Raw genomic sequence first — 24,080 nt, 5'->3', positions numbered from 1 at the left:
AAACACAGAACACTCACCAATGCAACCACAGCCACTTATATGAAAATGCTACATAATAAATTCTGTATTCATGGCAAATAAAGGTCCTGAAATTATGAAGACACTACTCTTAAAAGAACAAAGAAAATTTTCTTTGAATGACTTTGCATTTTACTATTGGGAACTTTGGGTATAATCTCTGAGCTCTGAGGTTCCGATAATGCTGATCCCTGAGGTTATAACCAAAGCATCTTAAATTAGATTATAATAGAATCCACAATCTATAGGCTCAGCAATTACCTCCCACACACTGGCTTTTGCTGAAGCCAGTATTTCAGGCGTTACCTTCTTACTCTGCTATGTTCTTTCTGTTAACACTGAACCAAAGGTCTTTTCTTTAATCTGACAGCATCTGCATTATCTGTTTATAGGCATACTACTTTGGGTAGTTTAGTGTCAGATATAGACCAAGGCTAAAAAAAAGTTATTAAAGGAATTGACATATACCTACAATTTAAGTCAGTCGTCAGCGTGGGGAAATAGACTCATATTTTTATTTCATTTCTTTTTAAGTATATATTTTACACATAATATACTGTTGTCTATAAACTGGGCTAAATGTGCAATATACTATACTGTATCACTAACGGATATTTTTATGTTGTTCAACTTGTGTGTATTATGTGTTGTAGGTTTTTTGTTTTCCACAGAAGTAGTGTCGTTTGCTTTTTTGTACCCAGCTGTAATTTCGTTGTAATTTTATTTACAATGACAAAGGTTTTCTATTCTATTCTTTTAAATTTAAAGTACCAGCTAATTTTGTTAACCTCTCTCGGTCCACAACATCTCAATCTTACATTCCAAGCACATTTTATGCACTAAAGACAAACAAAACATTAAATCACTTACCTCGGATAACAGTACAGCTCAGGCCCTGTAGCAAAAAAAAAAAAAAAAAAAAAAGTAAGCAAACTTAATCATTTGTTGCACACTGAAAATATGATTTTGCTTTCAAACAAGAAGTTAAATCATGTAATCAGAGAACTGAATAATCTTCCAGAAGTACAGCTGCTGAACTGATCCTGCAATAAAAGGTGGGAGTAACCACTCTTCTCACATTATGACTCTCCATTAGAAAACTCTTTGTATATTACAAAACATAACTTTAATCAGGAAAACAGTTGTAATAGTAGTAGTAGTATTGTCATATATATGAAATACAGTGAAATTCTAACTTGCACATTTGACCAACATACAACACATTGACATCTCTGGCACTATAACAAGCAAGAACGTATTAACAGTAGATGTTAGTGCTGCCACATCACAGCATCAGGGAGCTGGACAGAACAGTTCACTTCAGAAACAGACTGACTGTTCCTCTACAGAATATAGGCCTTTCTTGCCAAGGGAAATATTTCACTTCTTCTTTCATCAGTACTAGTGTAAGTGGAAGGGTTAATAAGCAACCTTTTTATTTATTTTATGTTAGTCTTTGATGGGAACATATTTTAGCTACCAATTTTTAATGTTACCTTCTGTCTGATGTTAGCTGGGTATATGTCACCTCAGTTTCATTTACATGCTAGAATTTTGTCTTCCATTTTGCTTTAAAGACCTCTAAAGCAGATTTTGTGACCAGGCTATGCATTACTACTTCATGTCATACTGTAACTATGTACAGTATTTCTTTAAACTAATCCTTCAGTAACTAAAGGCTTTGACAACAGGCTCTCAGCATGGTATGTCTCATCAATGCCAGACATAATTTGATTCTTTGTTTCCATAGAGGGTTAAACAGCAGCTTCAGATCTGTCAGGTTCAATTAATCAGCTAACGATCCATTTAAATTCACCCCTCAACTAACTACTTACTGTATTCCGTATTTTTATGCTGAAGTCACCAACTTTAGAAAAACCTGTGCTCAGCATGTTTCCACTCCCTTATTAATCTTTCTGCTTCGCAGGTGATTTCAACAACTGTTCAGCAGCTGCCAATGTTCAATGGACAAAGAATTCCCACAGACCATGTGAGCTGATGTGTCTTTCAGTCAAAGTTTTCCTGACATTTTAAACTACACCCCTCTCCTTTTTTTTCTTGAAAGTCTTCAGTAACCTATAACACTGCCTTGCTGTAATAATTCTTACTTCCTTGTTGCCAATTTCTGCCATCTGCCCCATGCCGCACCAAGAGATCCAGTACTGGAAATGAAAAATCAAGCTGGAGGGAAAACAGAGAAGTGTGATATTGTTTAAAGTTGAAAATCAGAGCTGCTGTACCGTGCAAATGTTTGGAAAAAGATTAACATTATTTTATGTGAGATGTGTTCAGTTTTTGAGTCTCCTGAAGTGGAAAAAAACAATATCCAAAATACTGACTAAAATATGAGACACAAACTGTTGCAGACAGCAGTCCTATTGTCAAAACACAGGTGACAGAGTATAAATGGGAGTATCACATGTTAAGCAATTAAAATTTCTTACTGACAAAATCAAAGATAAAACAGTCAGTTGAATCTGGTGTTAATACCCACACAATATAATAATAATGTTCATTCAACTAGTTAAGTAAATGAGAGAGCAGTGCTTGGACAAGCAACTAATGAAGTCAACCATTGCAGGGTTCCTATTACTTGCTCTTGCAATTTTCTGAGTCTCAGTTTGTCAAGTACAAGGAAGAGCCTATGAAAATTGGTCATGCCGAATAATAACAATACTACTGCTAATAATAATAATAATAATAACACATTTAATGATGAACATCAAATGACATGAAGGTAGAAAAGTTACTGTAATTACATTTCAAAATGTGCAAAAATCATGTCAAATATATGTATAAAATACTATAATTTTTGGTCATGCTTCAGTTGTGGAACAAAATTTATTTAATGCTCTAGGATAGATGAAAGGCATATCAACAGTCTATACTCTCTACCAAATACTGTTCACATTATTTGTTGGCCTCCATCACTTGGACTGTCAGGAAGCCTTCCTGATAGTTCCCTGACAATGATAATTCCTCCAAGTTCTGATATAAGGCCTCTCTCTCACCTGATACCATCACCCCCTTGCCATAAGAGGTTTTTCTATGTATTTTGAGATGTCTATTCATATTCTGTACCCTTTTTTCCATTACCAGCTAATAAGGACAGAGTTTACCTCAGTAAGCATCACAAACAAGGCAGGAACCAACCCTGATCACAAGTACACACAACTGACCACTTCAGGGAGACAATAAGGGCAAGCGTTGGCAGAGTGCACAAGTATGGCATGTGATGGACTAATGTGCTACCCAGAGCAGATTCCTTCCATCTGACCCATGTCATGCTTTCCAGGAAAGCTCTGTTACACCAAATGAGACAACAGTGAAAATGAAAAAAATAAGCTTGAGGAAGAATTAAAATGTGACACTTTTTAAAAGTGGAAAAATTACATTTTCAAAATTTGCTCATGCTAACTCTCACTGTGATCATGACAGCCAAATCAGAATTTTTCTTTCTTCTTAACTGTCTTGTTTTTTTGTTATTCTGGTGTGTGTTCAGGCCACAGTGTGTGTGTGTGTGTGTGTGTGTGTGTGTGTGTATATATTATATATATATACTGTATATATATATATTGTCACAAGCAGCTGGGGGACAAACCCAGCCAGGATGCCTGGAATGACCGGGAGGTGGCGTATTCGTCCTCCGGGCCACAAGGGGGCAACCGCCCTGGATTTGGATAGGACCACAGGAGAGGAGCAAGGAGGCTCAAGCCCATTGGGGCCGTGGCCACTGCCAGGGGGCGCCCCGAGTCTCAGAGAGCCCGGGAAACATTTACTTCCGCCACACCCAGGAACATGGAGGATAATCCTTCCAGGGATGCCCGGAGTGCTTCCGGGTGCTCTCCTGACATTTCCGCCACACCAGGAAGTGTCATCAGACGGAGCACCTGGAGCCCATCTGGGTCACTATAAAAGGGACCGCCTCCCTACAATCAGGGAGCTAGAGTCAGGAGTGGGAGCAGGACGAGGCTCCCGTGAAGAGAGGAAAGGTGGCCAAGGACTGTGTCTATTGATGAAAATAAACGTGTGCTTTTATAAAGATGTGTTCTCAGTCTGGTGGTGTTCGGGCATATCTCTCAATGGCACCCGAACAGGGACCTTCCGCCTGTTCCAAGGCGGAGACCCATATTAAAAAATATTTTGTGAGCAGCTCGACACCTCAGACTACCACACACATGCGCCACATGGAAGTGGCCCGCACACACACCACGGACGGTCCGCGAATCACCCAGGGGCTGCCAGCGGTTCACCGAAACGCTGTCTCCCACCTGATGGGGGAGAGGAACGCCAGGCGAGACCGGAGAGCTGTGGACTCCCCAGTGGTCACTGCTTCCGTGAGGATCGGGGTCGGCACATCCATGTATGCAGCAGGCAGGAAGAGAGAAGCTCCAAGGGACGGGATCCAGGAGGTGAGTCCCAGGCCCAGTGGCAGTCAGCCCGCGGGGGTCTGCCTGGGTCTGCGTTGCCGGCTGAGGTGTGTCGATCCTTACAACAAGGCCGGGGCAGCGATGCTTGAAGGAAGGGAGGATCCACTGTGCCTTGAGAGGCTGAGGCAGAGGTGCTGCAGCGGGTTTCACCAACCCCTTGGGAGAACGGAGAAGATGGCGGCGGACCAGAAGTCCCTCCCCATGACAGGCAAGGGATTGGATGGTGTGTCTTGCGTGCCCACCGATGATGGGGTAGAGGCGGGACCAAGGAACGTCCTTCCAGAGCAGGGGGAGGGCCCGATGCAAGGAGGAACAGAGCTCCACAGGGCGAAGCCGGTGAGTAGAACCGATCAAACGGTAACTCCTCCGTCGGCTAACACTCTGTTTGTGCCTGTGGCTCGGCGTAACCCGGAGGTTTCCCTTCGGTTCACCGAGCCAATTCTACAGGTAATACACAACCTCCTAGACTATTTAGTCGAGCTGAAGAGGACGGCGATCGCACCACATCAGGAGGCAGAGCAACACGGTGCTGGAATCTCTGGCAGGACGATCGTAGCAGCGCAGGTAAGTGGAACTTGCGGCGTAAATAAAATAGGAGACGCGAGCGAATCCGTCCCGGTATCATGTGGTTCCGGTGACCCAGTAGCCGCAGCTCAGACAGTGGAGGCGACGCGAAGGGCTAATCGCCTGGTAGGGGTGGTGCCTAGACACTGGCTGATGAGTGCCGTGGGTCCCAGTGCACTACCGCCAGCGCCAGCATCAGTTTCATGTCGCTCCACAGGGGTGCAGACGGCAAGGATTCTCTTCCTTTCCCGTAGGGAGACTCAAGCCGTCGGGGCACCCCAGAAGAAAGGGAAGCACCAGAGAAATGAAGCCGGCTCCTCCCACAAAGGGAGACGTGAGCCAATACGCTCACGTACGGAGACGGATAGGCCTCTGCGGGTGCAGAGGGAAGCCCCAGAGTCAGCGGGGAAACCAAGAGTGCGAGCAGTCCCAACAAAGGGGGCGCAGAACCCACGAAGGGGTTGCCGAAGAGGTGAGTTGCAGGGTTCCGGTCGGAGGGGGGAGCGATGCCTGTGCATGGCACGGAAGGACACCAGATGGTGTCCAGACAGCATGTCCGTCCCTGTTTCTGCTGGTTGGTTGTTAGGACCGGACCCTGGATTCACAGTAGGGCCTGCTTCGTGGGGAATCTGCCCCGACGGGTCCTCACTGGCGATGGGGCAGTGTCACAAGCAGCTGGGGGACAGACCCAGCCAGGACACCGGAAGGACCGGGAGGTGGCGTATTCGTCCTCCGGACCATGAGGGGGCAACCGCCCTGGATTTGGAGAGGACCACAGGAGAGGAGCAAGGAGGCTCAAGCCCATTGGGGCCATGGCCACCGCCAGGGGTCGCCCCGAGTCTCAGAAAGCCCGGGAAACATTTACTTCCACCACACCCGGGAGCATGGAGGATGATCCTTCCAGGGACGCCCGGAGTGCTTCTGGGTGCTCTCCTGACACTTCTGCCACACCAGGAAGTGTCGTCAGACAGAGCACCTGCAGCCCATCTGGGTCATTATAAAAGGGGGCCGCCTCCCTACAATCAGGGAGCTAGAGTCGGGAGGGGGAGCAGGACGAGGCTCCCGTGGAGAGAGGAAAGGTGGCCCACGGACAGTGAAAGAGAAGCCCATAGTAGGCGTGATTGGTGCTGGGGGCACAGTGTGCTGTGCAGGACTGTGTCTATTGATGAAAATAAACGTGTGCATTTATAAAGATGTGGTCTCAGCCTGGTGGTGTTCGGGCATATCTCACTATATATATATATATATATATATATATATATATATATATATATATATATATATATGCGGTGGGTTGGCACCCAGCCCAGAATTGGTTCCTGCCTTGTGCCCTGTGTTGGCTGGGATTGGCTCTGGCAGACCCCCCGTGACCCTGTGTTTGGATTCAGCGGGTTGGAAAATGGATGGATGGATATTATATATATATATATATATATATATATATATATATATATATATATATATATATATATATATATATATATATATATATATATATATATATATATACACACACACACACAGCAGGGTCTCGCTTATTCGACCTTTGCTTATCCAACATTCTGTATTATCCGACGTCCCACCGCAAAAAAAAAAAACAAAAAAACGCATCAATCGGCAACAAGAACTGCAAGTTGCGAGCATGAGCGTAGTCTATTTTTTGTTGCCAAGTTCATTTTTTCAGTTAAAATTTTCTGTTGTTTTGTTGTAAAACATGATTACAGTGGATTATGTGGCCTGCCCTATCTGGCGTGTGTGCATGTGTGCCTCTCTGATGCTCGCGTGTGTGTGCGCGCATGTGTCTCTCTCGCTTGCGTGTGTGGCAGCGTGCCTGTGTCTCTCTCGTGCATGTATGCATGTCTCTCTTTCTCTCACGTGCATGTGTGCATGTGTCTCTCTTACTTTCATGCGTGTGTGCGCATGTGTCTCATCCGCGTGTGTCTCTTTCTCGCATGTGTCTGTCTGTGTCTCTCTCTCCCACTCTCTCTCTCTCTCTCTTGCTGCACAGGGAGAGACTGAACACATGCAGAAATCATCGGCGCGCACAAACCGAAAGGGAAACTGGCTTGTTCGTATACCGAGTGTGTGGTCATGAACAGATGCAAACGTTTGGCGAACTTTTTGATCATAACCCAATTTGTACACGTTCAGAGACGTTCATGAACCGAAAACATTACGTATTAGGTTCATAATGTGTAAAATTATAGCATAGTTTGACATTTAATAGGCTTTTTCTTAACACCTCCCATTATCCGACATTTTCGCTTATCCGACGTTCTGCCGGCCCGTTTATGTCGGATAAGCGAGATTCTACTGTATATAATATATCTATTATAAAAGGAAATCCTGGAAAGCAAAACAAAAGCAAGGCGACGATACGTGATCCTCTCGGAAGACAATTTTAAAGACCCGCGAGACAAAAGAGACTTGCCACAGTGCAAGACACGCCCTACTTACAAGACAAGACCACGGGCAGAAAAAAAAAATCAGTAGTGTAAAGGCAGTCACGCAGCACACACAGCTCCATGGCTCTCAGTGCATATAAAGTGTATAAGGTCAATACGGTAGAAATGAAATGAATAGGGTAGAAATGAAAGGTCGACGACTAAATGAAGACGAAAGAAAAGCGCGGAGAAAAGAGACTCAAATGCGGTGGAGAGAAAAAAATGCTAAAAAGAAAAACAATAATCTAGGTGCAAATTTAGAAAATAAGGAAAGTGATAATCAGCCCAGAACAAGTGGAATTGAAAACAAAGCACGTCCAATAGGGCTCAGAATTAAAAGATTAGAACCTCATAAACTGGAGCAGTGTTATACGTCCTGCAAGAAAGAGATTTAACCACGCCCGGGCCGGAAATAAAGGACAATTATTGTTATTACAACGTCAGGCGAGATAAGTCAGTGAGCCATCATTTAAACCAAGTCCACAGACCTCTAACTAAGCAGTTGTTGGATTGCTTTTGGCAGACACGCATAATGTGCTCCCAGCTCTTAAAACAACGACACGCAACAAGCAGAACAGGCAGCTTGCCAGCAGGTTGAAGCCTTTTTTGTTTTAAGTGACTGATAGGTCCGATTGAGGGGGACGGAGTACAGCACGGAAGACTGATAGCGGGGTACTGATTGATGCGGTAAGGGGGAGGCAAGACCCGGTGGAGGAGGGGTCGGAGAGGGTGCTAGACAGTTGTGTTTAGAGTTACAAAGCTGGCAATTGTTCAAGTAAAACTTTTGTGACACTTTATTACATCAGTCACTACAGTATCAAAAAAAAAAGATAGTAAAGATCTCATTAGCGCAAACAAAAGGTGATTAATCATCAGAGCCAAGTGTAATTGAAAAAATAGCAGGACAAAGCAAGGTCGTCCCACAACAGTTAAAGCAACGACAAGTTTAATTTCAAAGAATACACAATTCGGTCAGGTGTATATTTATGATGACAGAGAAGCGATGCGAATTTTAACAGGTGACAAGTAAGGTGATGTATATATTCCGCGAATAACATTAGACACCAAAGGAGATCGTGATATGCCATTTGTATTAAAATGATTACAGTTTACCGTGAGAATAGCTTTTGCTATGACAATTAACAAATCAAAGGGACAACCATTAGAAAACGTCGGATTATTTATTAGAGAAATAGAAACAATATTCACTCACGGGCGATTATATGTTGCGTTGTCACAATGTATCTCCAAAAATGGATTCAAAATTCTATGCGATCTTGAAGAAAAGGTAATTTCATATATCCATCCATCCATCCATTTTCCAACACGCTGAATCCGAACACAGGGTCACGGGGGTCTGCTGGAGCCAATCCCAGCCAACACAGGGCACAAGGCAGGAACCAATCCTGGGCAGGGTGCCAACCCACCGCAGGACACACACAAACACACCCACACACCAAGCACACACTAGGGCCAATTTAGAATCGCCAATCCACCTAACCTGCATGTCTTTGGAATGTGGGAGGAAACCGGAGTGCCCGGAGGAAACCCACGCAGACACGGGGAGAACATGCAAACTCCACGCAGGGAGGACCCGGGAATCGAACCCAGGTCCCCAGATCTCCCAACGGCGAGGCAGCAGCGCTACCCACTGCGCCACCGTGCCGCCCAATTTCATATATTGTTTTTAATAAACCTTTAAAGTAAAAAGTGCACCTAATGAACCTGAAACAATTCCAAAGAAAAAAAAAGCTTTTAAAATTGTATATCCGATTAACCAAACAGCGGCATGGTGGTGCAGTGGGTAGCACTGCTGCCTCACAGATAGGAGACCTGGGTTCGCTTCCCTGGTCCTCCCTGCGTGGAGTGTACATGTTCTCCCCGTGTCTGCGTGGCTTTCCACCGGGTGCTTCTTCCCACAGTCCAAAAACATGCAGGTTGGGTGGATTGACGATTCTAAATTGTCCCTAATGTGTGCTTGGTGTGTGTGTGCGAGCCCTGCGATTGGTTAGTGCCCTGCCCCGGGTTTGTTTCCTGCCTTGCGCCCTGTGTTGTCTGAGATTGGCTCCAGTAGACCCCAGTGACCCTGTAGTTAGGATATTGCAGGTTGGATGATGGATGGATGGATTAACCAAACACAGGGGTTGGCGAGCAAAGCGAGCAGGGGGCGGAGCCCCCTAGTATATATATATATATATATATATATATATATATACCTATTTATATATTAAAGAGCTTCTGTAAAAAAGCCAAGTGTCCCGCGGGGACAAATCTAACTAAGTCAGAGTTACTGTAGTGTACATCAAATATATTCAGCAATTAACATGTCAGTAACTGGGATTTATGCTTTGACTAGCTGTGTTACCCTGCTTCATCCAGGAAAGTTCCTAAGATAAAGGGTCTTGGTTATAGTGCCATCAGATAATCAGATGTATCGGAACTATGCAATGTAACTAACCAAGAACTTTTCTGTAGGCAATATATATATAATTTTTAAACGCTGGGCTAATATTATTAATTCACTGGAGCTCCTTACACTTGACCATGCTACATACAATTGCCCATGAATAACACATTCCTGACATAGATTAAATCTTACTTTTTCTAATGATTTGTCTTTTGTTAATGGTTACTGTAAAGCACAATGTTACAGGAAACCATATTCTTCTGAGATAAAACAGTTAATTAATTAGTAGAAACAATGTAAATTTGGGGTTATATTTATATATATATATATATATATATATATATATATATATATATATATATATATATATATATATATATAAAACAACACTGAAATGTTCAATGTTCAAATTTCTGTTCATAAAATAGGGCGGTTTTTCCTTTCCTTTAGTAAGCTCTGAAAGAGGGGCAGCCCTATTTGCAAAGTCAGGAATGAATCTTCTGTAATAACCCGCAAGCCCCAGAAAAGCGCGTACCTGTTTCTGCGTTTTAGGTCGGGGGTAAGCAAGCATTTCTTCCACTTTTCTCAACTGTGGACGAAGTAAACCCCTGCCCATGGAGTAACCTAAATAATGAGTCTCAGACATACCCAGTTTACATTTCAAGGACAGCCTGAAGATGTTCTAAATGCGAATGCCAATCATTGCTGAAAACCACCACATCATCAAGATATGCCCCAGAATATTCAGAATGAGGACGCAATATCTTTATCCATCATACGCTGGAAAGTTAGAGGTGCCCCATGAAGACCAAACGGGAGTCTCGTAAATTCATGAAGTCCATCAGGAGTCGCAAATGCTGTTTTCTCACAACTGTCAGCCTCTAGAGGCACCTGCCAATAACCCTTTGTCAGATCTAGCATGGAGATATAGGTCGCCTGACCCAGTTTTCCAACAGCTCGTCAACACGGGGCACTGGATAAGCATCAAATTTAGAGACCTTATTCAAGCGCCTAAAATCGATACAGAAGCGAACCGAACCGTCTTGCTTTGGGACTAATACGACCAGACTACACCAGTCACTCTTACTTTCACGAATTACACCTAATGTCAGCATCTTCTTGACTTCTTTGCGCACAATATTTCTATTATATATATATAATTTCACCCTGTAGCACATCATGAAATGGTAGCATTAATTAGATTTGTACTATTACAAAGTTTTGGATAGTTTAGATCAAAATCAGTACACAAGCAAACAGGGATCATTTATGGAAACAGTTTACTCCACAAAAACTGTGGAACTAAAAACGGCAACCAATAAGAACTAAGATAAACCTTAGTTTATTCGACTTTCCATCGATATTAAAAGAACAGCAAACCACAAATCTAACTTTGCAATGCACACTACATACATACAGTAACAAGCCAACTAAACTAAACTCGACTTTAGATGTGGGTATTTACCTTATTTACACAATAATTTGTTTTTTAATTTATCCAGTTTTGAGTTTATCATACAAGTCATATGTTCACCTGGTGAAGTCAAAGGGTAAGGAGTGGAGTACCATAGTATTTTTTATTTATTTATTAATATGGCTTTAGCCTGAAAGCCATAGCAAGACAATAAAACTAACAAAGTAAAACATGATTCTAACTTATCACAACCTGCTATGACATTTGTAAGCTGCACATTTATTCAGCCCATGCAATTAATAGAACATTTAAGCATTGTACAGAAATGAACAAGTAAAAAAAATAATATTGTGAAGTATGTATTGACCCTTTCTTGGTTTTGACTGTGGACTGCCCTTTAACTGAGCTGCACTAGCGTTAAAGCTAATCAAAGGACACTGTTGCTGCTGGTTAGTCTTCTCTCTGCCTCCCTTTTCTGCTAGGGGCAAAACAATACCTAATTTCATAGCCACAGCACTTGGCACCCGCAATAAAGCTTTATAGTGTGTTTCCTAACAATGTCTTTCTTCAGCTTCCCTGAACTTTTTCCTTCCACTTCACTGGTAACTCTGTATGCCACACATCATTTCCTGTCCAGGACACCTCACTTCCGCAAGTAGCCTTAATTTGCACAAAACGAAAAGTTCCCAACAGCTGGCAGTGTTTCTCTCTGCAATTCCTTCTCAGTGCTGAGCATAAAAAAGGGCATGGTATGTTTACACAGCCTACTCTCTATAGTGTTATTATTGACAAATAAAAACCATTTTCTAAAATGTCACCAAATTTCTACTAAACCAGTCAAAATATTTTTCAGGTTTTGGGATATTTCATTTTTCTATTATAGGGGTTGTTTGTACTCTTAAGTATTGATATATCAAAATGTCCTTTCTCAGCAGATACCCGCTGCTCTAGATGTACAATCCTGCCAAATTTAAGCTTTTTTAAATAAGCAGGAAATAGTGTTTTTTTTTTGACAAGCGAGTGAGTGAATGAGTAAATCAGTCAACTTTGCATTTTATAAATACAGTAAAGAGGATTGCTTATACAACAAACATGATTTTTGCTATTTTTATACATTTTAAACCTAGATTTAGTTTGCATTTATCCACATACATAAAGGTTTATAATTTGTAGTACTCTATATGAGCTGTAAACAAGGCCATTTTGAAATGTAAACATCCAATGACAACCTAGAAAACAGAGCTTAAGGTAAGGCAATAAATCTTTGGCATGGCCAAGGACTTGCTGGAATATTCTCATTTCAGAGAGAATTGTATCATTTATGGAGCTACTTTTATAATGTATATTTGAATAACATTTAAAACGTTTGTATAACAAGAGAGTTTGTTCACTAATGCATCATCTTTCAATCACAATTGTTTAACATCAAAGTACTGTATTTTCAATTTTGCTAGATCTAGTCTTTGAAAATTTAGTATGTCTGCAGAAAACCAATCCAACCACGGACAAAATGTTCATATTTCACACCAACGGTGACAGGAGTGGAATGTGAACCCAGGATTCTGGAACTGTAAGGTGCAGTGCTAACTTTGCACCAAGAGTCAATCCATCTTAGTATACTATTAATTTGAAAGTGTTGTGCTACTTGTGTATTTAGTGGTAATGTAATGTACTGAGTACTGATAACAGGGAGCAAGCATAGAAGGGTCTGTATTTTTTGTGGTAATACCTTAGTTAGTTCACTTTGTTAAGTTTCCCAAATTTTAAATGCTTATTTTACTGTTAAAACGGCACCATACACCGTTATTAATTGCTCCTTGTTAACTATGAAAAGCAAATGTCTAGCAGTCCTCCATCGAACCTGCTCCCACTCTCTTGTTATACAAACATTTTAAATGTTATTCAAATATACATTATAAAAGTAGCTCCATAAATGATACGGTTCTCTCTGAAACCAGAATATTAACAACAAGTCCTTGGCCATGCCAAAGATTTATTGCCTTACCTTAAGCTCTGTTTTCTAGGTTGTCATTGGATGTTTACATTTCAAAATGGCCTTGTTTACAGCTCATATAGAGTACTACAAATTATATACCTTTATGTATGTGGATATGTTTTAATAAAATATATGGAAAGTAGCTGAATAAAAAAAATTGAAGGATTAAGTATTACTAAACCCTTTTTTCAAATCATTTGATGATACACTCAGAAAGGAAAAAATCTATCACATAAAAATGACCTGAGGTGGCAGAATGAAAACACTAACAACCCATAAAATTAAAGAAGATCAATTACTGATAATAATTGACTTCTACTTAATCAAATCAAATACAAAAATCAAAAAATGGATTGGAACAAAAACCTGCCACTCCAGGCCTCCAGGACTGAACTTGAAAACCATTGTCCCACAGACTGTGTATTTAAGTTGTTCTATGATTGCCCAGAGGATTTAAGTAAAGGCTGATTTATATTTCTGCATCCTGCCGCACTGCACCACAAGCACATGCCTGAACACTACTTGGCGGTGTTGGTGCAAGCAAGAAAAGCAAGTGCTTTATTAAAATGCAGGCAGGTTTTGCCCACCAGGATCACTGTTCATTTTGCTACACATTTTTCTTTCATAGACAAATGCATTTGTCCCTCACTATTTCCACTTTTTCATATATTTGCCAACTTACAAACCATATGACAAACTGAAACATACTTCAGGAAGTACAGTGTGCATAGAAAAGAATCACCCTCTTCAAAATATTTGCATTTTGTTGCTTGACAGACTGAAATGAAGACACACAAGAAATATTTTTCCAGCTGTATTTACTCAATGCAAGTAATAACAACCAAGTGAGAGATATAATAGCAACAGTCCAGAAGAAAAAAATAATAAACACGAATCACGAGATGGTTAAAGGATCATTCCCCCCCACATCCACCCCACAAAGACCCCCCAACCCCAAGTGTCAGTACTTTGTGGAACCACCTTTTGTTTTGATTACAGCCAAGAGTCTGTTGGGATACTTCTCTACCAACTTTACACATCTAGACTGTACAATAATTGCCCACTTCTCTTTAAAGAACTGTTCAAGCTCAGTCAAATTGGATGGCGACCATTGGTGGACTGCATTCTTCAAGTCATTCCACAGATTTTTAATACGATTTAAGTCTGGGCTCTGACTAGGCCATGTAAGGACATTCGCCTTTTTCTCCTTCAACCACTGTGTAGTCAACTTTGCTGTTTGCTTCAGGTTATTGTCATGTTCGAAGGTGAACCTTCTTCCCATTGACAGCTTTCTGGCAGAGGGCACCAGGCTTTCTTCAGGAATTTAATGGTATTTTACACCATCCACTTCTCCTTCTTTCTTGACAAGCACCCCAGTCCCTGATGCATAGAAACACCCCCACAACATGATGCTACCACCTCCATGCTTTACTGTAGGTATGGTGTTTTTTGCATGATATTTACTGCCAGATATGCCATTTGGTGTTGAGGCCAGATAGTTCTATTTTGGTCTCATCTGACCATAACACCTTTTTCTGTTTGGCCTCAGAATCTTTAAGGTGTGTTTTGGCAAAGCTATGTAGAGATTTGATGTGGCCTTTCTTGAGGAGTGGCCTTTTTCTTGCATCCCTGCCACACAAGCCACATTTGTGGAGCATTTGTGATATTGTTGTCATATGCACACAAAGCACAACACTCTTTGCCATAAATTCCTGTAACTGCTTCAAAGTTGCCATAGGCCTTTTGGTAGCCTCTCTGATCAGTTTCCAGTTTGGAGGGACAGTCCTATAAGGGAAGGGTCCTATTAGTACCAAACACTTTCCACTTCTTGATTATGGACATTACTGTAATCCTACGGATTGAAAAAGCCTTTGAGATTTTTCTTTGTATCCATCTGTTGACTTGTGCCTGTCCACAACTTTATCCCTGAGATCTTTTGACAGTGCTTTGCCATCCATAATTGATTGTTTGCTATCAGTTGCACTTTCAAGCACTGGAATGTTCTAGAATGTTTTATGCTGAACTAATCAGAATGATTGCAGTTGATCACAGGTGGAAGCCAGTTAGGTTGGTTAGTTACACCAGTTTCAGTTTACCACTATTTTTACAAGAGGATGATCCTTCAATCTTCTCAGTAATTGTTTTTTTATGAACTGTTTGCTATTATATCTTTCACTTGGCTGTTATAAATTGCATTGAGTAAATACATCTTGGAACAATATTTTTTTCTGTCTGTCTTCATTTCAGACTGTAAAGCAATAAAATGGGAATATTTTGAAGGGTAATTTTTTTCTGTACCCACTTGTATTATCGTGATATTTCCCTCTACTCACCCTTTAACTATTTTCTTCAGGGATAAGTGTACTCATCAGGTTTGTTACTGGGTTGGTCTACTGTTGCAGCTTGAGATTAACACACACACACACATAGGCATGAACAACATACGATGTTTTAGATATATCTCAGACCTAAATATTACTTTTGATTTCCAAGAATATATTTGAGCAAACAAAGCCTAAACATCCTTGGCTATAGGCCATTTATCAACCAATGAATGTCTTACTTTAACGCACTGTTCATTATTGGACAGAGCTCTATGTCCTCAGCTGACAAACCTCAAAGTTTGGCTCATATGGCACTTCCTCACTGCTCCAGGCGCTCGACATATTTACATTATTACATTAATCACTCTAGATATGAAGACCAATTATAGAAAGTTAAAAGCAATGTGGTATTTATTAAAGAGCAATAATACCAGTAGAGAAAAGCAAAGTCTGGACATACATAGTCTTTAGAAAAAGGTTTACGAAAAGTTAAAGATGTCAAAGATGAATGTCCCAAGGCGGTATTGATCTAGCAATCGAAGTTGTTCATGAGATGCTTTAGCTGACAATCAGATGAAAATGGCCACACGTTACTGGTGCCCTCTCCTGATGTCGTTCTGTCTTCTCCTCTTGATGTCGCTGCTCTGTTGTCTTGTTGTTTATTCCGTCATATTTATTTTAAAAATCCACATGAGTTTCACAACACATGATTGTTACATACACCTGATAGGCTAGCTGTCAATATGATGGATAAATTTGCTCAAACTCTTTATTCTGTTTGAGTACGTCAGTTTCCCAAACAGTAAAGTTTTTGATGTTTTAAGAATTTTCCTGTCACAAGCTGTAAACTGGTTTGGCAATTTCTAGTCTTTCTGTTCGCTGGTTGTAAAGTAATTGGATATAGCTTGAAGCATTGGCATGTCTTCCATTCCCAGGCTGTAAACCAATTTAGTAATTCTTAGTCCCACTGCCTGAAGCATCTCCTGGATTTCTGCTTCATTTAAACAGAAGCTACTGTGATCGATATTTGTAAAATGCAGGAAAACAGGATGCATTGATGTTTAAACTGCCCATACAAGTGGCCTGTATTATATTCATCTTATTTGGCTTGAGCAAACTATAATGAGGAGGCCATGGAGAACGACTTTCGGACGGCTTCGAGGAGATTCTGGTCCATCATCTGGCGTCTCAGGAGGGGGAAGCAGTGCAGTGTCAACACTGTATATGGTGGGGATGGTGCGCTGCTGACCTCGACTTGGAACGTTGTGGGTCGGTGGGGGGAGTACTTCGAAGACCTCCTCAATCCCATTAACATGCCTTCCAATGAGGAAGCAGAGCCTGGGGACTCAGAGGTGGGCTCCCCCATCTCTGGGACTGAGGTCACCGAGGTGGTCAAAAAACTCCTTGGTGGCAGGGCCCCGGGGGTGGATGAGATACGCCCGGAGTTCCTCAAGGCTCTGGATGTTGTAGGACTGTCTTGGTTGACACGCCTCTGCAACATCGCATGGACATCAGGGACAGTGCCTCTGGATTGGCAGACCGGGGTGGTGGTCCCCCCTCTTTAAGAAGGGGGATCGGAGGGTGTGTTCCAACTATAGAGGGATCACACTCCTCAGCCTCCCTGGAAAAGTCTATTCAGGGGTCCTGGAGAGGAGGGTCTGTCGGATAGTCGAGCCTCGGATTCAGGAGGAACAGTGTGCTTTTCGTCCTGGTCGCGGAACAGTGGACCAGCTCTATACCCTTAGCAGGGTCCTGGAGGGTGCATGGGAGTTTGCCCAACCAGTCTACATGTGTTTTGTGGACTTGGAAAAGGCATTCGACCGTGTCCCTCGGGGAATCCTGTGGGGGGTACTCTGAGAGTATGGGGTACCGGCCCCCCTGATAAGGGCTGTTCAGTCCCTGTACGATCGGTGCCAGAGCTTGGTCCGCATTGCCGGCAGTAAGTCGAACCTGTTTCCAGTGAGAGTTGGACTCCACCAGGGCTACCCTTTGTCACCGATTCCGTTCATAACTTTTATGGACAGAATTTCTAGGCGCAGCCAGGGCGTTGAGGGGGTCCGGTTTGGTGGGCTCAGGATTGGGTCACTGCTTTTTGCAGATGATGTTGTCCTGTTTGCTTCATCAGGCCATGATCTTCAGCTCTCTCTGGATCGGTTCGCAGCCGAGTGTGAAGCGGCTGGGATGAGAATCAGCACCTCCAAATCCGAGACCATGGTCCTCAGCCGGAAAAGGGTGGAGTGCCCTCTCAGGGTTGGTAGCGAGATCCTGCCCCAAAGTGGAGGAGTTCAAGTATCTAGGGGTCTTGTTCAAGAGTGAGGGAAGAATGGAGCGTGAGATCGACAGGCGGATCGGTGCGGCATCCGCAGTAATGCGGGCGCTGCATCGGTCTGTCGTGGTGATTTACCACGATCAATTTACCAGTCGATCTATGTTCCTACCCTCACCTATGGTCATGAGCTATGGGTAGTGACCGAAAGAACGAGATCGCGAATACAAGCGGCTGAAATGAGTTTCCTCCGCAGGGTGTCTGGGCTTTCCCTTAAAGATAGGGTGAGAAGCTCAGTCATCCGGGAGGGGCTCAGAGTAGAGCCGCTGCTCCTCCGCATCGAGAGGAGTCAGATGAGGTGGCTCGGGCATCTGATCAGGATGCCTCCTGGACGCCTCCCTGGTGAGGTGTTCCGGGCACGTCTAACCGGGAGGAGGCCCCAGGGAAGACCCAGGACACGCTGGAGGGACTATGTCTCTCGACTGGCCTGGGAACGCCTTGGGATTCTCCCGGAAGAGCTAGAAGAAGTGGCCGGGGAGAGGGAAGTCTGGGCATCTCTGCTCAAGCTGCTGCCCCCGCGACCCGACCTCGGATAAGCGGGAGACAATGGATGGATGGATGAAACTATAATGAAAATATAGATACAAAAATTGCAGATTTTGCACACCAGTACACAACTGTACATACTCGTAGTTAATAAACTGTTGGGATCTGTGTACGTTTTACATTTACTCAATATGTAGTCACATTTCTTTGAGAAGGAGCACTATACACCATAGCTACACTGTAGGCTACATGTACTACGGCATATGCTCAACATAGAAGTATAAATCAGCCATAACATCTGCTTTCAAAGCAGTTTGGAAAATATGAATAGCATCTGCTAGCAGCACAGGGGAACTAGGCAAGAACCAAAATGTCCACTTACCCACCACAAGGCCAAAACAATGGTATTATTCCAGTCAAGCAAAACTTGAAAAAACATTCAAATTACAGACTGCTTTTTGAATGATGTAATTAAAGCTACAACAGTACGTTACACAAAGATGACTATTTTTCAATCACCCAAAACATTCAGGATGAATATCGTGCCATAAACGTGTGGTCTACTGTGGTGTTACGGGTCCACAGCTCTCTCAGCAAAAGCCAGTTTTTAAATGAATGATCACCGTGCTCGCAGCGTAGTGAGGGGCGTGGTAGTGTGGCTGAAGCGGTTTCCTGGTGGATTCGTGCTGCGGGCGTTTCTCACCTAAGTGCACACGTGAGAGATGGTCCACAGCATAATTGTTTCCGGGAACTGTTGATTGCCACAGCAATTATATAGAGAAGCCCGAGATGGTTAGGGGGGAGGAAAAGAACAAGGGAGGAAAAAAGAAAGAAGGGACGGAAAGAGAAAGACAGAGGTTGCTGGAGAGCGAGGAGCAGGAGAGGAGAGAGAAAGCCGGTGTGTGTGAGAGAGATAGAGAGAGAGCGTGCGAGAGCGCGAAGGTGAATGAGAAAGAGCAGGCTCGATTGCAGTTGGACTGTGGTCCCTAGCGAGGTGTGTAGTTAACACCTAGGGCAGTTGATGGTAGTCGCTCCCACTGAGCATTTGGAGAACAGTGGGAGTGACTAGTGAGGAAAAGGACTCACCGAGGAAGACAGCGGGAGTCGGATTACTTAGTTTTATAATCTCCAACATGGGAGTCCTGGCCGTTGGGAGAGAAGCTAAGTCATGGTCTGGGATGAGAGCACGAACGAAGTTAGGATCGGACGGCCTCCAGACCTATGTGTTGTGTGAAAGAAAGGACAGCTGCAGAGAGAGTGTCTCGCCGGCTGCAGGGCCCTAACGGGAGAAGCAGGTGAGACGCTAATGTAAAAGAAGCACTGGGCTTTTCATTGTTTTAATGTTTTAAAGGACTGCTTCCAGCAACGTTTTACCCTCATCGTCTTTTTAAAGGGTTGTTTTTTTTGTAATCGTTTGTTTTTCTAATGGTTTTAAACCTCCACAGTTCTTTTATGGATTATTTATTTATTGAAGATTGTTTTTTGACAAAGCACTGCACTTTGTGGACACTGTTGTGATTGTGGTATTTTAATAAAAGCACTTTTGCACTTTGTACATTATCCCCATGCTATGTTGTTGCCTCACTGTCTAGCTCATCTCGGTTATATCTATCGACGGTGTTGGGTTCAAGGGCTCCCTAACAGTGGATGGGAGCATTGGAGCAGAACCCGCATCGTCACATCTACCTGCAAGCTTGGTTTTGGGACACTTACTAGATGAGGATAGTCTCCCTCCAAATTTCTAAAACTGAATGTTGTGTCAACATGTGTACTTGTAAATACTTTAACCACAATATTGTCTGACTGTTAAGGCATGGACATAAAAAGTGTATTCTAACGAGTCTGTAAAATTACCTCCGCAAATATAATTCAATGTAACTAATTACAAGAAAAGACTCGGTTCACATCTGCAGTTTTTTACTAACCAAAACATAAAGTCAGTCTTAAGTTGAAGCAGAAATGGTTACTTATTTGGACAAGTGGTCAAAAAAGGCTCTCACATGAACATTAAACAGAAACCCTAACATGCTCCTTGTTTCACAAAGTAAATACACAATACACAATGACTGATTTGATGCATAGTATCGGGGAAAGTTAGCACATTACAAACGTTTGCTACCTCATGTCCCAGCCAAAATCAACAGAGTGTAATTGCAGAACCGCAGTACCTAAGAGTTCAGTCATGTAATACCCCAGCATCACGAAAAACCCATCGCATTAGACGATGGTTAACATTACGGTCCCGTTACACTATGGTTAAGATTAGGGTTGTAGGAGGGCTATCTGAGTCAAAGGGCGTTTTGTGACTGTCGTTGTGGGCATTACCTGACCAATGCCATATGTATAGCAACTAGACCTTCTCACCGAAATTCGCATCATTGCTACCCACTCTTCCACTGGGAAGTATAGGTATGAAAGAAAACCCCTTTAGCAAGTCGTTCGCATTTCCTTCCTGCTTGTAGATGTTGCCAAACAAATTCGATATGCAAATCAGAACAGTATGAGTCACTGGTTCTAGTCATAGATGTATATTTATGTACTGTATATCGCCACGAATTCTTGTAAACCATCAATTTGACGCCTTTATAACAAACAAAGCACCGCGGATCACATCTGTGACATTAAAATAACACAGACTGCGTAAAACATATCCGTCCGACAACTTGTAAACGATCCATCAATTATCTCTAAATGCTTAATCTAATTTATGGCCGCGAGGGCTGGAGCCAGACTGACATGTTGATTTGCAAGTTGTAAACTAACTAATCCGTCCATTTTGTTAACCTCATTCTGTAACAAAGCGTGCTACAACTCTTCAGCGAGGAGAATCACGCGCGATACTAAAGGTCGAAAGAATATAAAGCACAAGCGAAATATATTTACCAAAATGATGTATTTATTACTATCATTGTTATATGACTGCCGTGATCAACCTTCCGTAAACTGCCTCAACATTGCTCCCGCTTCATTTGTCACCTTTAACATTACCGTTCTTTTTTGCTAAAAGGATGAATGCAAATAAGACAGCATTTAGATTGCCTTAATTTTCACATTTAGTCACATTCACTGTCTTAAATCTGTGAGGGCGCTCCGTGTCTGTCTTCCGAGATGAGTGGAATATACAAATCATTATACATTCACATATCCCGATTCTAGGTGCCGATCGCCTGTCAAAGCAGCATCCGGCAAGGAGGAACAGATCCTGGACGGAGGTCATTTGCATGTATATTCACAAATCGGGGGCAATTCTGAATCAAAGGTAAACTTAACAAACACTTTAAACGTGTCAAGCAACCCAAATGTTCCAGAATAAAATCACACTGACACGTAAAGAACATGTATACAGTGTACTGTCGGCGGGTTTTGCCTATCTCGTGCGGATTTCGTGCAAATAGTCTGATAAATACGTGTCTGTCCATCAAAGTGGCTGCGAAAATGGCTGAACTGGGACGGCAGCTCAGTTTCTTATAAATGTATAATTTCCAGTGTTGGAATGAAAGCCTTCGTGAGAACGACTGCAAATGTGTTTATGAAACTAAGATAAGTACTATATTTTTGAGAAATGTGAAAAACATAAAACTATAAACTAAAGGACATAACCTGAAGCAGGCCAATTTCACTTGGAACTGCTGTTCACCTGTTAGCAGAAAAAGAAATACCTGTGTGAGTCGCCACCCTAAGCTGATGTCTTAAATTGAAATAGCAAATTCCGTGTACTGAGTCCGAACGGCCTCCTCCTCATTGGTTTACTTTAAGCCGACTACAAGGTCGGCCGGCCGCTCATCTCACCTGCCCGCGCGCTACCGATTGGCCCTGATTGAGGGTTTACAGCACGCGTGTACGCCGGGATTGAGGCTGCTCTTCGGTCTGGCTGCAGTTTTGTGAAATGTTTTACAATACTTACATAGTTTGCATTGTTTGGCTAAACGCTTGTCGGGAAACGTTCAGTTATTCTGGTAATTTCTTAAACTGTATTTAATCGGTCAGATCTATTAACGAGCTAAAGTTTTAGAAATAATGCCTTTGATAAGACGTGTTCACCTTATCAGTAAACGGCCTGCATAACAAGCAAGAAACAAACTTACCGTCTGATTGCAGGTTATCGGAGGACTTTCCACTAACAAGCTTGAAGTTAAAACAAATAACCCAAGACAGAAAATCAGGCCCAAAATAATGTGGAAATGGTTAACCATTTTGATGATCCCTCGTAAAAAGGCTTTTGCGTAGCAGCTTAATTTAAACAAAAGAGAAAGTTGACATTGAAACTGAATCACTCCTTTTTCCGTTGAGTAAATAAAAATACTGTAAAACTGTGGAACAATAGTGTCGCTCGCCGGTTCCGATTTCTAGCACCAAAGCAAAGCACAACGGCTCACTGCTTCACGTCCGACCTGAAATACTGACAATAACTTTCCGGTTTCTGTATAAACAGTAATAGAAAAACCCCTTTATGCGCGTCATTTGCAGTAGCTTCCTGGTTATGGACGCCGTGAACCAAATATATTATGCAAATCACAACAAGCAGAGGCAGCGGCTCCTGACAGGAGGTGAAGCGCGGCAGCGGACAGCTCCAAGCGGGAGTTAATGTTTAACGCAAAGCGGAGTGTTTGTATTGCAGATTTCTGCACAATCACATAAAGGGCATTAGCACAGCTTATACTGGAATTGTTGCTATCATGCAATGCAGGGTGGACATACCTGTTGGGCTGATCGCCACAAAAATTATAATAACACATACCGCGTGAGTGGCAAGAAAAGCATCAAGCCTTGTTCATACACATTGGACCAGTATTGCAGAAAAGTTGTTAACGGACACTGACAGCGTGTTAGCCACTGTGCTTTAACTCTCAGAGCCAACCATTTCAAGCTGTCAGGAGATTTTCAATGAGGACAGCTGTAGGAGAAATGAGCAGAACATTTCTGGAAAGAAAACGTCTTTTCTTATTATGTTTAAAAAGTGAACCTTTACAAAGATGCTTTATTTTACAAGCTGATTACGTTTTTTATGTTAAAGCAGCTGGTTGTTTTACTTGTCTACTAATGTTTTGATGTTAGCTTAAGAATAACCTGAATGTCTGATGATTGCTTTAGGCAGAAAATGAAATGAGCTCTGCTAATGTGAATGTGAGTCTGTGCAAAAGTCATTACTTAGTTACATTCTTTGCTGTTGGCTCCCATTTATGGTGTCAGAAGTGTGAGCTAAAAGCAGTTGATTTTAGAATTTTATGAACTTTGAATGATGAAGTCAGTAGATGGACTGGGAGAGCATGGGGGGTCATGAGGTCGTTGGAAAGGGGTGTGTGGCGCTCCCGATATCTATGCAAAAGGACGAAGGTCCAAGTCTTTAGAGTCCTGGTGCTACCTGTCTTACTATATGGTTGCGAGACATGGATGCTATCCAGTGACCTGAGATGAAGACTGAACGCCTGTGTCTCTCTGGAAAATCTTTAGACGCTGCTGGTTTGATTTTGTGTTGAATGAGCAGTTGTTTATGGTGTCCCGATTGAGGCACATTATCTTTATTGTAAGGTAGTGTCAGTTAGAGCACTACGGTCATGTGACGCAGTTCCCTGAGGTCGACCCAACTTGCAGGATCCTTATTGTTGAGGAACCGAGTGGCTGGACCAGGCCAAGGGGATGCCCATGGAACACTTGAAGCAGGAACAGCAGG

At 42.6% G+C, this 24,080-nt stretch overlaps 1 protein-coding gene across 1 annotated transcript in view; it reads right to left on the bottom strand.

Moving 5' to 3' along the window:
• The window catches only part of il17ra1a (interleukin 17 receptor A1a), an 81,231-nt gene extending 58,312 nt beyond the window's left edge, over positions 1-22,919 (bottom strand). Inside the window, exons 1-2 of the mRNA XM_028807924.2 lie at positions 22,495-22,919; positions 889-913 (exon numbers count right to left, since the gene is read on the bottom strand). Of these exons, the coding sequence (XP_028663757.1) occupies positions 889-913; positions 22,495-22,602 (133 nt within the window). The 5' untranslated portion in view covers positions 22,603-22,919. The remainder of the gene's footprint in view (positions 1-888; positions 914-22,494) is intronic.
• Between the last annotated feature and the right edge of the window lie 1,161 nt (positions 22,920-24,080).

The sequence above is a fragment of the Erpetoichthys calabaricus genome, chromosome 1, assembly GCF_900747795.2.
Source record: "Erpetoichthys calabaricus chromosome 1, fErpCal1.3, whole genome shotgun sequence".
Classification (NCBI taxonomy): Eukaryota; Metazoa; Chordata; class Cladistia; order Polypteriformes; family Polypteridae; genus Erpetoichthys; species Erpetoichthys calabaricus.
Note: the sequence above shows the minus strand (reverse complement) of the source record. Positions and strands in the feature narration are given on the sequence as shown.